General features: G+C 44.0%; 1 protein-coding gene across 1 annotated transcript in view; it reads left to right on the top strand.

The window, feature by feature from the left end:
* The first annotated feature begins 347 nt into the window (after positions 1-347).
* Positions 348-12,355, top strand: part of GATAD2B (GATA zinc finger domain containing 2B) — a 48,004-nt gene continuing 35,996 nt past the window's right edge. Inside the window, exon 1 of the mRNA XM_026080874.1 lies at positions 348-625. Coding sequence (XP_025936659.1) covers positions 615-625 — 11 coding nt within the window. The 5' untranslated portion in view covers positions 348-614. The remainder of the gene's footprint in view (positions 626-12,355) is intronic.

Genomic DNA, 12,355 nt, shown 5'->3' with positions numbered 1-12,355 from the left:
GCTGATACATCTGGGTGGGAAAAGGCGTATTTTGCCATGGCATGTTCTTAGTGTAAGAAGTGGAGTTGAAACTTATCTGGGTCATTTGAAAAAATATATATATACTTTTTTTTTTTAAACTGAAGAACATCATTAATTTGAAATTGGGACTATGAAGTAGTGTAGTGAAAGATTCCGATGCATTTTCAGAGCACTTAAACCTGTGCAGTGTAGCCATCGGCGTCGCGTTTTTGAAGCTGGCCAAGGTGGTGGTGTGGAATGGGACGTCCCAGGTTGCCCGTGTTCTCCATGTGTCTAACGCTCACAGTGCGCTCCAGTGCAATTTGGGTGGACTACCATATTTTTACTGTGACAACACCATTTCCGGAGCTGTGGTGTCTCTCCAGGAAAGCTGTTTTTACTGCTGCTGGCTCAGGCTTCTCTCTCCTTGCTCTCCTTAAGTGACTGCTGTAATGGATCTCCTGCTCCACCTTCTTGCTTTTGACACAGTGGAAGCAGCAGAGTAAGGTTTCAAGTTTGTCAGTGAGTCCGGGCCAGGAGCAACAAAGCTTCATTTCCGGAGGGATGCTGGTGGCCCACTGAGACGGCAGATCTGCCAGCCACCGCTCCGTCCCATGCAGAGAAGGTGAGAAAGCCTCAGGATATGGGGTGTTTTTTTGTGTTTTTTTTTTTTTTGTTAGCTGAAAATTAATGAACATGATGCTTAGATAACCTAAACCGGAATTAGGTGCCTGGTGGTTGTTCTGGTGTGCTCTGGCTATCGATAACGTAGCTGAGGCTAATAGTGACTCTTCCCCCGGCATTCCTAACTGAATACAACATACCTGCAAGGCGTCACTTGTGTGTCGGAGGCATGGGCTGAAAAGCACGTTTTTATGCTCTTTTCTGGACCTCAAGCTAAACTGAAAGCTAAACTTCAAATATTGCTGTGCTCAAAATATATCAAACCTGATTTGGAGCAGAATAATTTCCCTGGATAATTAGGCAGAGGGTAGAACTTACCCCAGTGTAATAGTGTTGTCTAGGCCCAATTCTGTGGCTTAAATCAGTGGGCTGTACGGACGGATGAACATCATCTGGGGAGCAAAGCAGGCGCGCGTGCAGCTGGGACACTCGCGGGGAGAGGGGCACCGCTGGGGTGTCGGGAGGGAAGGGTGAGCTGCTGAGGGCTTGTGCTCTGGGCGCGATGGAAAGCTCGGCGAGAGCGTTGGTACCGTCGTCGAGCTGGTCTGCTTTTTCATCTATTATTTCCTTGGAGGGGTTCCTTTTCCTTTGCCGTCTCCTAATCAGATGCTGAAATTCTTGAAGAATGCCGTTAAAATCTTATTCATTGGAATCAAGGAACACTGAAGTGGTTTCAGGTTGTATTCTCACTGATTTCCCCCCACACCCCTTTCCGTGTGCCCCATATAAATGGGGAAATGAGCTCTATGCAAATGCACGTAGCCAACAGAAGAGTAAGGTTCTCCCCCCTGGTTTGTTTTAACAATTCTTGGTGCTGCTTGTAACAAAACAAAGTCGTGTTTTCAAGCAGAGCTCTGGCCTATGCGCTGATAGTACTGTTCTGAGATACAAGGGCTTCCTTATTGTGACTAATAAATTCCCTCCTTTCGTCTGCCTCGTACGGTACAACAGCAGAGAGGCAGCGGTTATCCCAGGTAGTGTTTTTTAGTGCTTTAGCTTTGTCATGGGCTTCGTTAGACTCATAGTCCTCGGAAAGCTCGTCCCCATCCATGGGAAATGAATGTGTAAGGAATGTTGAGGAAGAGACTACAGCGTTGGGATTTATTCTTTTTTATTCTCCTTGATTTTGTTACAAACATGGCATATCGTTTATAATTGCTCACTCTAAGCCCTTGGAAAAAAGGGTTTATTTAAGACAGTGTGTTGAGGAAAGAGGGATAATGGTAAACTTCAGATTGCAATTAGTTTTGTAACTCTGTCCCTTGAACATGGAATATTATCTGGTTATTTGTGATAATGGTATCCAGAATATGTCTGAAATCCTTCTGAAGACTAGCATCAGTATTTGGAATTCAAGTGCCATATAAATGTGAGGGTGTTAGAAGAGCAGCTTCCAAGCCTCCTGTCTAAAATTAGAATGAAGAACTGTGCTGAAGTGCAGAGGAATCTATAAAGAACCTCAGGGGCTTTTTTTCCACGCAGCCTTAGCGAAGTGGGAGTCAATATGACCATTTCGTATCGGTCCTACGGCTTAGGCTAGAAGTTCTGCGGAGCCGCATCCATTTTGTTTTATTTTTAATTGAAGTCTTTCAGCTTTACAGTGGCAGCAGGTATTTCCAGCTAGGTGGTGCCTACCAAGGCAGGCTTTTAAGTGCATAAATGGCTTAATAGTATTTCCCTGGATGTAGGGTGTTACTGTCCAGATCCGAGTGTTTCACTTCTTGGGGTGAGCCTGAAATTGCCCAGTCCCCACGCTAGATTAGGGACAGTCCTTGCTTGCGCAGCGATCATGAGGCCCGTCTCGTTCCTGGAGGTCCGAGCACCCCGCCGGATGATTGAAGGAGCCACGAGAGGGGAGAAATGCATTAAAAGAACATTAAGGTTGTGACCGAAGATGAAAGCTAAAGGGATTCTCGGCTAAGGCTGAAATGGACTGTGTCTCCTCCGGCACCTCGGCGCGACAGGGAGGAAGGGGGAAAGGTGTCCTGTTGTGCGCAGAGGCATTGGAGGAGCTGTGGTAGAATTTGCCCTTAACTGCACATTTCCTTGCTTTTATTGGTTTTCATCGCAGCAGTTGGCATTCTCCTAGCAGTTCTTTTCCTGTGTAAATTTTTCATGCCTTTTCTTTAAAGGCAAACATTGCTGCTGTTGAATATGCAAATGTCTTGTACTGTAGGTGGAGTGACTGGTGCCCGCTGCCTCTGAGCATGCTTGCTGCCGGAGCTGCGCATCCACGGCTCTCGGCGCTGGTGGCAAAATAGCAGCTCTGCACAGCCGCGCCGTTCTTCTGGGTGGGGAAAGGAGGTGATAACGATAATACGGTAATTTGTGGTCGTGTCCTCTTCAGTTTAACTGAGGAGTTAAAATGCCTTAAACGGTAGCATTTTAACATCCGCCTGGAGTTCGTGCCTGGTGAAGTCCGTAGTAGCGCTGCTCCTCCTGACCCCACCACGGTTCAACGCGGTGTTCTGGGGCACGTTGCAAAATGGTCAAAAAAAATGGGGCAAAAAGCCCCAACCACCTGAAGCTAGTAAGTGTGTTTTTCCAGAGGATCCTGGGTGTAGGCCTCATTTTCTCAGAAATCTTAGAAAATGAATGCGAGAGTCCCATTTCTTTGAAAACGGTCCTTAACCAAAACCTGTCTGTCATCTTGGAAAAAAGGAAACCACCGTTTATTGCTTGTTTTCCATCTCTTGTACGTCAACTTTTGGTTATGCCCTATACTAAGTATCAGAGTAGAGCACCTGTGTTTTTTGATATGAGAAGATAAAACATTGAAATTCTACATTTCATTCATTTAATGTGCTAGTTCAGCATCATGGGCTTAGAAGCATTATCTTTACCAAACCTGCATAAAGATGAGTATTTTCAAACAGGCAACTGGAAGGGAGCAAGAAACCTTTCTCTATAGGGTGTCTTAAAACGGTGCCTTTCTCTGTCCAACTGTTGGAGCCTTAAATTTTGGTCTCGGATGGACGTTCCTGCCTTCAAGCCACACAAGTCCCTGTAGTCTGTCTTCTAGGGAGCAGCCGGGTGCCTCTCTCCTCTCCCCAATGTGGAGATGTCCCAAGAAGCAAACTAGGGAAATAGTGTCCCGGAGGAAAGAGGCCTGAACGCTCTCTGCTCTTGTGCCAAGCCAACGTGTTGGGCCGCTTCTTATCCCTCTTCCCCTCACGTGTCCGAATACCTTCTTGTTGTGCCCTTTCCAACAAGGAATCTATGGAGTCGGGTTTTCTTCAGGTTCTTAGCTCTGCTGCAAGGAAGGAGGATGTGTTCTTGCTGTGCTTAAAATGCCTCTTGTCCGAGGCTGACGGTGACTCTCCTCTTCCCCCCAAACTGCTCGAGCTGGTGAAGTGCTCTAGAGTTCATGCTGGTTCCCTGCTCTGCAGCGCGCGTGGGAAACTTTCTCATCGGCATCCCTGCCCGAACGCTGGCTGTGCGTGGCGCTCCGCGCTACTTTGGTATCGAGTCCTACATTCGAGGAGTATGGGAGACATTAAGTGAGATGGATAACCTGAAATTCTCCTGGAGACAAGATTTTTATTGCTGACAAGTTCTTGGTTTAACAGTTTGCTTGTCTTTTTTTTTCTTTTCCTGACTGCCTAACACAGTTTGTATGAGAAGAAAGATAATTCACTTTAATGAATTATAAAACTTGTTTCACTGCAGTGGGTCTTCATTTTTCCTTTTGTCTGCAGCAGAGTCACTGTTTGAGTAGAATAAAATTAACTTAATCTCTGAAAAGACAAAAGAACTGAAACTCCTTGCTGCTGAGAGGACTTGAGGGAGGGAGGAGACAGGACATTATCTCGAAGGCCCCGTATGCTCTGCCAATCATAATGTTTTGGATTTTTTTTGTTATCTAGCTTTTTAAATTTAAACACTTTGCCATTTAAAAATGATTTATGTGTACATGTATAAAACGCTTTTTTGCTTTTCCAGTCAATGTGAGCTGTATGCAGGTATCCAGAAACAAGCCGGATAGAGTTGATGAAACTGTCTGTTGCGTATTTACAAATATCTGCAGTTGTAGTCTTTCGCTTTTACGCTCTGGCTATCAAGTGTTTTTAGTAATGAACTAAAATACTTGATGAAAAAGTTACTTTCCCTTTATGCTGCAGTAACTTGCTGTTTTATCACAGGGAGTTTTTAGAAAAACGCTGTAATGCGCGTGCGAAGCTTGGACCGCTTTCCCTTTGCCTTAGTTACGTAGCCCAAGGAAGGTCCGTCTCGGGGCTGCGAGGCTGGGGAGTGGGGCCCTTAGACCCGAAAACGTGCTCGCGGGTCAGCCCAGCGGCTCCCGGTTTTAAGTTGCCTTTAAACGGCGGCTCGTGCCGATCCACCGGACTCTGCGCTGAAGCGCTGGGTGCCGCCAGCGCAGGTGGAGACGAAGCCGCCGCCGTGTCGGAGCGATGCTCTCGGCGTGCCAAGCGAACGTCTTCGCAGCACGCCCCGGAGAGCGCCCTCGCCTGCCTCGGTAACCCACCAGGAGGGGACGAGCTTCAGGTTTCTTGTTTTTAAGAGGAAATTTTGAGTGAAAGGAAATCGATCAGACAGATGCAGACTTTGAGAGAGTTTCAAAATGGTTGCTTAGTAATAGTCCCTTGTTGTTGAATAAGTCCAAATCTAATGCATTTTCCCCTTCTATGAATCATTCCCTAACTTGCTTGTTATTAAAGTCCCTGATTCTAATTTAATTTTGGAGACTTGACAATTTTAAATACCTACTAGTGCTGTGTGATTCTGAATTGGCATTTCAATAGCTTATTGTTTCAGGGTTTGCAACAATTTCAACAAACTCGCGGCCGTATGGAAGAAAGCCGTGTTTAAATATGCACAAATACAGTCACTGGAGTATCTCTGCTTTGAATTCGGAGGCATCATTTCTAGAATTCCTCCTGGTTTAATGTAACGCTGTATATTTAGTAGCCCTGTAACGACACATGCAGCAGAGGCATGAGAGGATGCGTATCCATTACAATATACCTTTATGCTGCAAGAGGGGAAAGATGCTGGTATACTTGCTTTTAAGAGTGTCTTTAAGGGAAGGTCAGATCCTGAAAGTCTGCTGTTTAGCAATGCAGTTTTACACTACTTATCTTTTGGGTTCAGCTATGTTTAACCAGCGCATTTCGGTGAGATTTGGATAGATTGAAGCAACGATAGGTTAGGAAGCTTGTTGCAAGTCACCAAGGACGTCTTAATAAATTGCTGGGCACCACACGCGGTTTCTGATGCTTCCTTGGTGTGCTGGCGTGTCGACTTTCCTGATGGCTTGCGAGTCGGGTTCATTTGGCCCACCAGCAGCCGTCAGACGTCTCGCTTTCTCTTTCCTGTGCGTGTTTTTGTTGCCTGTGTGGGTTTTTTTGGTTTTTTTTAATCACGCTTACATTTTTATGCTAATGATGCTTGGTTTTTCACTCTCGTTTAGTCTGCTCCTCCAAAGTTTGTGGACCTGCAGTGTTGCTCTGTACACCAGTGGCTAGTTTTACAGTGCAGCGCTGACCCTTACTGAAAACAAGTGGACTCAGAAGTCAGCAGCTACTGGACGTTGTCGGCTTCCCACACTCTGTGGTGAGGATAGAAATAGGACGGCTGTCCATTCATCTTCCTGTGGGATAACACTGCTATGAAAATATTACATTGCGAGTAGTTCTTGTTGTCATGGACTGCTACCAGTCCGTGAAAATTGCCGTGGATATTAAAACCAAGGGTGTGAGGGGAACTAACCTTGGCATTATGCTGAAAATTTCTAAGGAGATAAGCAAGTCAAAGGACATATTTAAGCCTTGTTTGTGTTGTATTTTAGAGAGTATTTATAATTTCCGAGGGGTTAACCCCAGACCTGAACTGAACTGAAGTAATAGGGTTACGCCAGTGATGACTAGCCCTTCCAGAATAAAATAACTTTGGATTATGCTGAGGCAGTCCTGGCTATCTGTTCCTGCTGAACGTTGCTCTGCTTCATGCAAGTTTGCTGGTGAAACCTTGTTTTCACTTAACCAATTCCTTTGCTTTGAGATGTCAGGCTTTGAAGTTGCATTGAATGGGAGTTTAGGTTTCTAGTTTAAAAAAATTTCTCTGCTTTCCTCATGTAGTTGTGTTCCAATTTTACCAAAACATTTTTCAAATTACTTAGTGTAAGTCTGAAGCTGTGTTATGATGATGATGATCACTTGCTTGTTATTAGTTAATGACAAGGAAGGAAAAAGTCCAAAAAACATGAAGAAGAGGGAAGGGGGGAGTGGGGTTCGGGATCCCTCTCTTTTGGAAGAGAAAGGCAGCTCAAATGACAGATTTATAACCTAAGGACACCTCAGGTGGGGAATAAGCAGCGAGGGAACAGAAGAGTTCTCGTGCAATGCGCCCTGTTCTGATGGATTGCTTTACTGCCGAAAATCATCCTGTTTGGGTCCTGCTATATTTGAGACTTTCCTGTGTTCCTCGCCATAGTGAAGATCAGCGCTTGGATAATGCTCCACTGCACCAGATTTTTTCAGAAAAATAATTAGGAGGGATTTATAGTTTTTTAGATGTGTCGAGGTTAATTACAAGTAGCAACAATACAACTCTCTATCCTGACCTGCATTTTATTACTTCGGTTCTTCTGTGGAATCTCCCCTCAAGATTCAGCCTAAGATTTAGGCAGTGCTAACAAATGATGTTGCCGTATCCCTGTCCTTCAGTGATACTGGGATGTTATTGTTTTGAATTGCTGTCTTTATTACTATTCTTATATTTACAACACCAGCTGTCTGTTGCTGGATGTTTTGTTCTGGTTGAATTTAAAATTTAATAGAATTATTGTAATTAACTCTCTTTCATCCTCCTCAAAAACTGTCATGACATCTACTGCTCTTTTGAGTTGTGGGCTTTCTTCCTGTTGTAATTTCATGAGATATGTTTGTATATGAAGGCAGGCTTCGTGCTGTCTTCACACCAGGTGTCGGAAGTCTTCTGGGCTACGTCTCGTTATGAATGTGTACCTTCAAACCTAGCTGTTCTGTGTATCCGGACCCCTCTCCGGTGTGGCTGAACGCGAGAGACTCGGCTGGCCCCTGTCCCGGCGACGGGAACATCGGCCACCTTTGTCGCTTATTTTGGGGTTGTGATATCGTCGTTGTTTTGTGGGCTGGTGCGCAGCATCCAAACTGAGCTAACTCTTGCCCTGCCGTTACTTATGTGCAGTGAGATGTTAGTCCTTTGAAAAGTGACTGTATAAATTAAACTTGCCAAGTATTTAGTCCCAATAAATTAACTCTAAGTGATCACATCTGGTATATCCTACTCTTCTGGTCAGCTACCTCTCTCTTACCTTTCTGATTAGTTACCTGGGAAAACTTGAAGGTTTGTCGCGCTCGAGACCCTTGCCACCTGTCCTTTGTGTATTATATATAAGAATCACTGTAAAAGCATAAATGAAGAGAATACAAGGACTTCTGGGCTAATCACCCAGCAGAGCAGGCAGGAATCAGGAGAGATTTCTCAGCTATGGATCACCTGCAGATAATGAATTGGGTTCGGGAAACAGAGCTGCATAAAAGCAGCTATTGTTAGCACTTTTGCAGACTTAGTCAAAGGCCTTTTCATAGTGGAAATAGAAGCACCCAGAGGATGGGTCCTTATGAAAGGACCCCAAAATTCAATTAAATGAATAGTTCAGTGATGTTTTACCAATACCTTTCCCCTCCTGGTCATAAAGATCTTTCAGAAACCTTGGAAGGGCAGGATAAAGGAGGGGGCAGTAGGAGAGATGTAAAGCATCTCAGCCAACCCCAATTTGTGGAAAACAGTTTTATCTTTGCTGAATCTCTGCAAGCCTTAAAACAATGATCAAAGGTCTGGAGGAAGGTGAGGAGTATGGAAAAGTGTGAAACAGTCTTTAAAATCAGAGAATGGAAATGGCTGAGGACAGGGAAAAACTGCTGAAGAAACTTTTTGCTTTGGTGGGTCGATGTAGATGAAGAGGTGAGATAAAGAAGGCTGAGTGTAGGATGGAGATTTCCCTAGGGGGAACTAGGTTTTAGAGAACTAGGTGTTTAAGGTAGTGTAATCTCCTTGATACCGGCTCCCTTTTCTCCATGACATAGTGAAGAAATAAAAAGCTGCACATGCAAGACTGGGCAGAGATTCTCCCTGCAGCTCAGAGCAAAGTGTAAATACTGGTATATCATTGCAAACCAGAATGAGAACAAGCCTTCCGAAGATGGGAAACTGGTGCATTGATCATCTGGCCGTATTAAACTTAAGCGTTATTTCAGTTTCTACAATGTGCCTGATGTAAACTCGGAGCTAAGATATGCAATGTATGAAATCAGAGTCTTGGATGTAAATTGACACAATGCTAGCTCTTCAAACCATCAAAAGATAGGTCAGTTTTTTTAACTTATGTCAAGGACAAACAGCTTTAAGTCTTTTTTAACCACCTATATTGCAGTAGCTTCCAGAAAGATATGTTGGGGTTTGTGTATGTTCATTGTAGCTAAAAATCAAGCTGCTTTTACTTATCCTTCCAGCTTGAAGTACCCAGCTTTGAAATCCTTGGCTGGGGGTGAGATGGAAAAATAACTTGTTCAGCAAGCATCAAATACGGACTCGGTTTGGGGGAAATAAATTTCAGATGTGAAGACCCAGCTGACAATACATTGCTTAGGTACGAGTGTTTAGAGAGAGCCAGCAAAAACATCTCAATTCAGAGTTTAAACTGAGGAGAGGGTCAGTTTTTCTGCAGTCAGGCCCAAGCAGGGCTCTGTGGCAGATAAGGCCGGTCTGTGGAGGGAAATGAAAAGTCGGGGCGGTGATGTACGAGAGGGGCAATGCCGATGAAACGGCTAGCAGCCTCCAGTGCCGGCTGAACTTGGGAAGCGTCTTCTGGCTACTGCCAGGTTGGTCTTCTCAGGGACTGGTCTAGGAACAGCCATGGCACGGCTGCTGCGTGCTGTGGAAGGAGAAGGTTGTCGTTTTGGTAAGAGCTTGTAGTTGGGAGGAGACCGCGAGGAAGCGCTCTTTGCTCTTCCGCTAGGTAGATGGCTCCCGTATTTCTAGCGTCCAAGCAGATGCTGTCGGGTAGGAAGCTGGTGGAAGGCGAGGGAGAGCTCTGTGGGGGAAGCCGCCTAAGGGGCTCTAAGGAGCCCATCTCCGGGCGGATGGGCTGCATGGGTGGGTGATGACGTGAACCGTGGCGCATCTCAGGGGCCGAGGGCTTCTTCCAGAGGCCTCCGCTTCCTAACGTGATATATTCTTGGAGGGACACAATCCTTCCCCCCGCCCAGGTTCCCAAAACATATAGTTTCTTCAAGCAGAACAACAAATCTTGGTTAAGATTTCTGAAGGATTCTGAACTGTTCTAAATAACATATTTGGACTGTCTTTTAAAGTGCTGATTTCTTATTCTGTGATTCACTCCTCCCTCCTGTCTTCAGCGACCTGGCACTTGGTCTGCTGTTCAACACTTTCAGTGGACACGTAGCCTGAAAATGAATCTTATTGGGGCCCAAATGACCACCTCATTAGTTTATAAATCTATGGTAACTACCATGTAATTACAGCCTAATTAGTTATTTCCCCCTTTGTAAACTAAATTGTTCCATTTTATCTAATAAGGCAAACTCGGATAGTACCATTGCTTACAGTGGTGTTGAAACTCTGGTTTAATTACCAGATTCTCTGCAGCCCGTAGGTTGACTAAATACATGATAGTTACTGAGTATTACAGATTACATGGTTGTTTGTGCACTGTGTAATAGGTTTATTTTTAGAAGATGATTTGATAATGCTTTCAGCATGTAAAACCAGTGAAACCTGTGTGTGCTATCTTGAAAAAGATGTAATTTGCAAGTTGGTCACTTAGGCTTGCTCCGCAAATAAATGAAATATAGTACCAATATTTAATTACATTCAGGGAGTCTCTCCAAATTTACTATAGCACTCTTGTTAACCTTTGATTATCACAATCTTGTAATTTGCAACCAAAACCAGAATGTCCCATTTCACCAGGTATTTCAGCTTATGTTAACGCAAACAATTTCCATCCAAACTGTTGACACACTGGATTGCTATTTTGTGTTTTGCAAACAAAACTTTGTGCAAGGTTTTGAAGTAATCTGTTGGTTCATCGGCTTTGGAAAATACTTGAACATACTCATTAATGGAGTGGATTTTGGACAAGTCTGTTTGCAGTAAAGGGTGCAGCATGGGGAGACTGGTGAGCCTTAGGTCTTTGACTTGGATAGGATAAGAATAAGTGATAAAATGTATTGAAAATATATTATGAAAACAATAAGCGTGTTCAAAATCTGTTCCAAACCTGCTTTTTAACCTATTACCAGTGCCTGCCAGAAGTGTAAAAGTAGGAGTTTGTGCGCGGTGAGCGTCAGCAGCGCAGCCGGCTCTGCGTCGCTTTCTCATTCACGCGCCCCATTCTGACTTGCGAAGACATGGGCAATATTGGCTTTATTTCTGCTGTAGGCTTTAGAAAAAAACAGAATTCAATATTCACATCAGTTCTGTGGGTGTGGGGTTTTTCTGTTTGTTTGTTTTTAAGTTGATTATGAAAAGTTGCTTGCGGCTTAGTCAACAAAGTCGGACTAAGAGAGATGTGACCTGTCTCTGTCCTTGTTGCTTTCTGAGGAACTGCTTGGTATGCTGGAAACTTAAAATACGTGCTAATCCTTTAATGAGGCCTCAAACCTGTCAAGATCACGCTCACTACTTGGCTACCTTACTTCAGTACCATGCTAGATCAGGCAAGAACAGCACAATTGCACAAATCTATAAAGCATAATGGTCAAAATGTTTTATTAGAATTGATTATAAACAGTTTGTGGGTGCTGCTAGTCATAGCTCAGTTCCATATGTGAGGCTGAAAAAGAAACGGAGATAGCTATTATTAAAGCTATATGGAAGACTCTTCTTACTATAGCCAAAGGATGGATTTGCTATAGGTGGATGCAAAAAGACTTGCATTTGAGCAGCAATTTTTCCCCTGTTGATTTTTTTTTTTGTAGTATTTAAAGAAAACCCTACGTAATATGGGACATGTAGACTTCTGCTCTTTGAGCTGTTCAGTGCAAATTGTGGAGCAAGTCTTTCTTATGGTATAAATTTCTTTGGAAATTGATTAGAAGCCTGTCTCTGTGGGTTTCTGAATTGAAGGCACCTGAGCTGAAGTGTGAGCAACTGTTGCTGGTATAAATGGATAGGTTGAGAAATGGGGTTGAGGGTTTCATGGTTTGTCTTCTCTTCTCCCCTACTGCCTCGCTGACCTTAAAGTGTCTTACTTGAACAGTTCTGCGTTCTGTTTAGTGTTGAGGATCGATTTGTTCGGACACTGCTTTGGAAATGCAATTCAGCAACTAAAGAGAGTAAAAATAATCTACTGGATTTGTGTATTATAAGTAAGAGTAGCTAAAGCATGAAATACGATGAATCTCATTCTACATCTGGATGTGCAAGACCGTGTGTGTTTTGGTGTCAGTAGCAGCTGGGTACCAGTGTCTGAAAGTAAATGTGCTCCAGTGCCGCTCTCCTTTACACCAAAGTTGTTGGTGGCTTGTTCCTTTTTGGGAGAATGATACGGATTGAGAAGTCAGGAGTGTATTTAACCTCTGTTGGTAGATGTTAACCTGAAAGTGCCAATGCCGTATTTATCGTGAAAGCGGTGAAGACCTGT

Source organism: Apteryx rowi, unplaced genomic scaffold (genome assembly GCF_003343035.1).
Source record: "Apteryx rowi isolate R43461 unplaced genomic scaffold, aptRow1 scaffold_530, whole genome shotgun sequence".
Classification (NCBI taxonomy): domain Eukaryota; kingdom Metazoa; phylum Chordata; class Aves; order Apterygiformes; family Apterygidae; genus Apteryx; species Apteryx rowi.
Note: the sequence above shows the minus strand (reverse complement) of the source record. Positions and strands in the feature narration are given on the sequence as shown.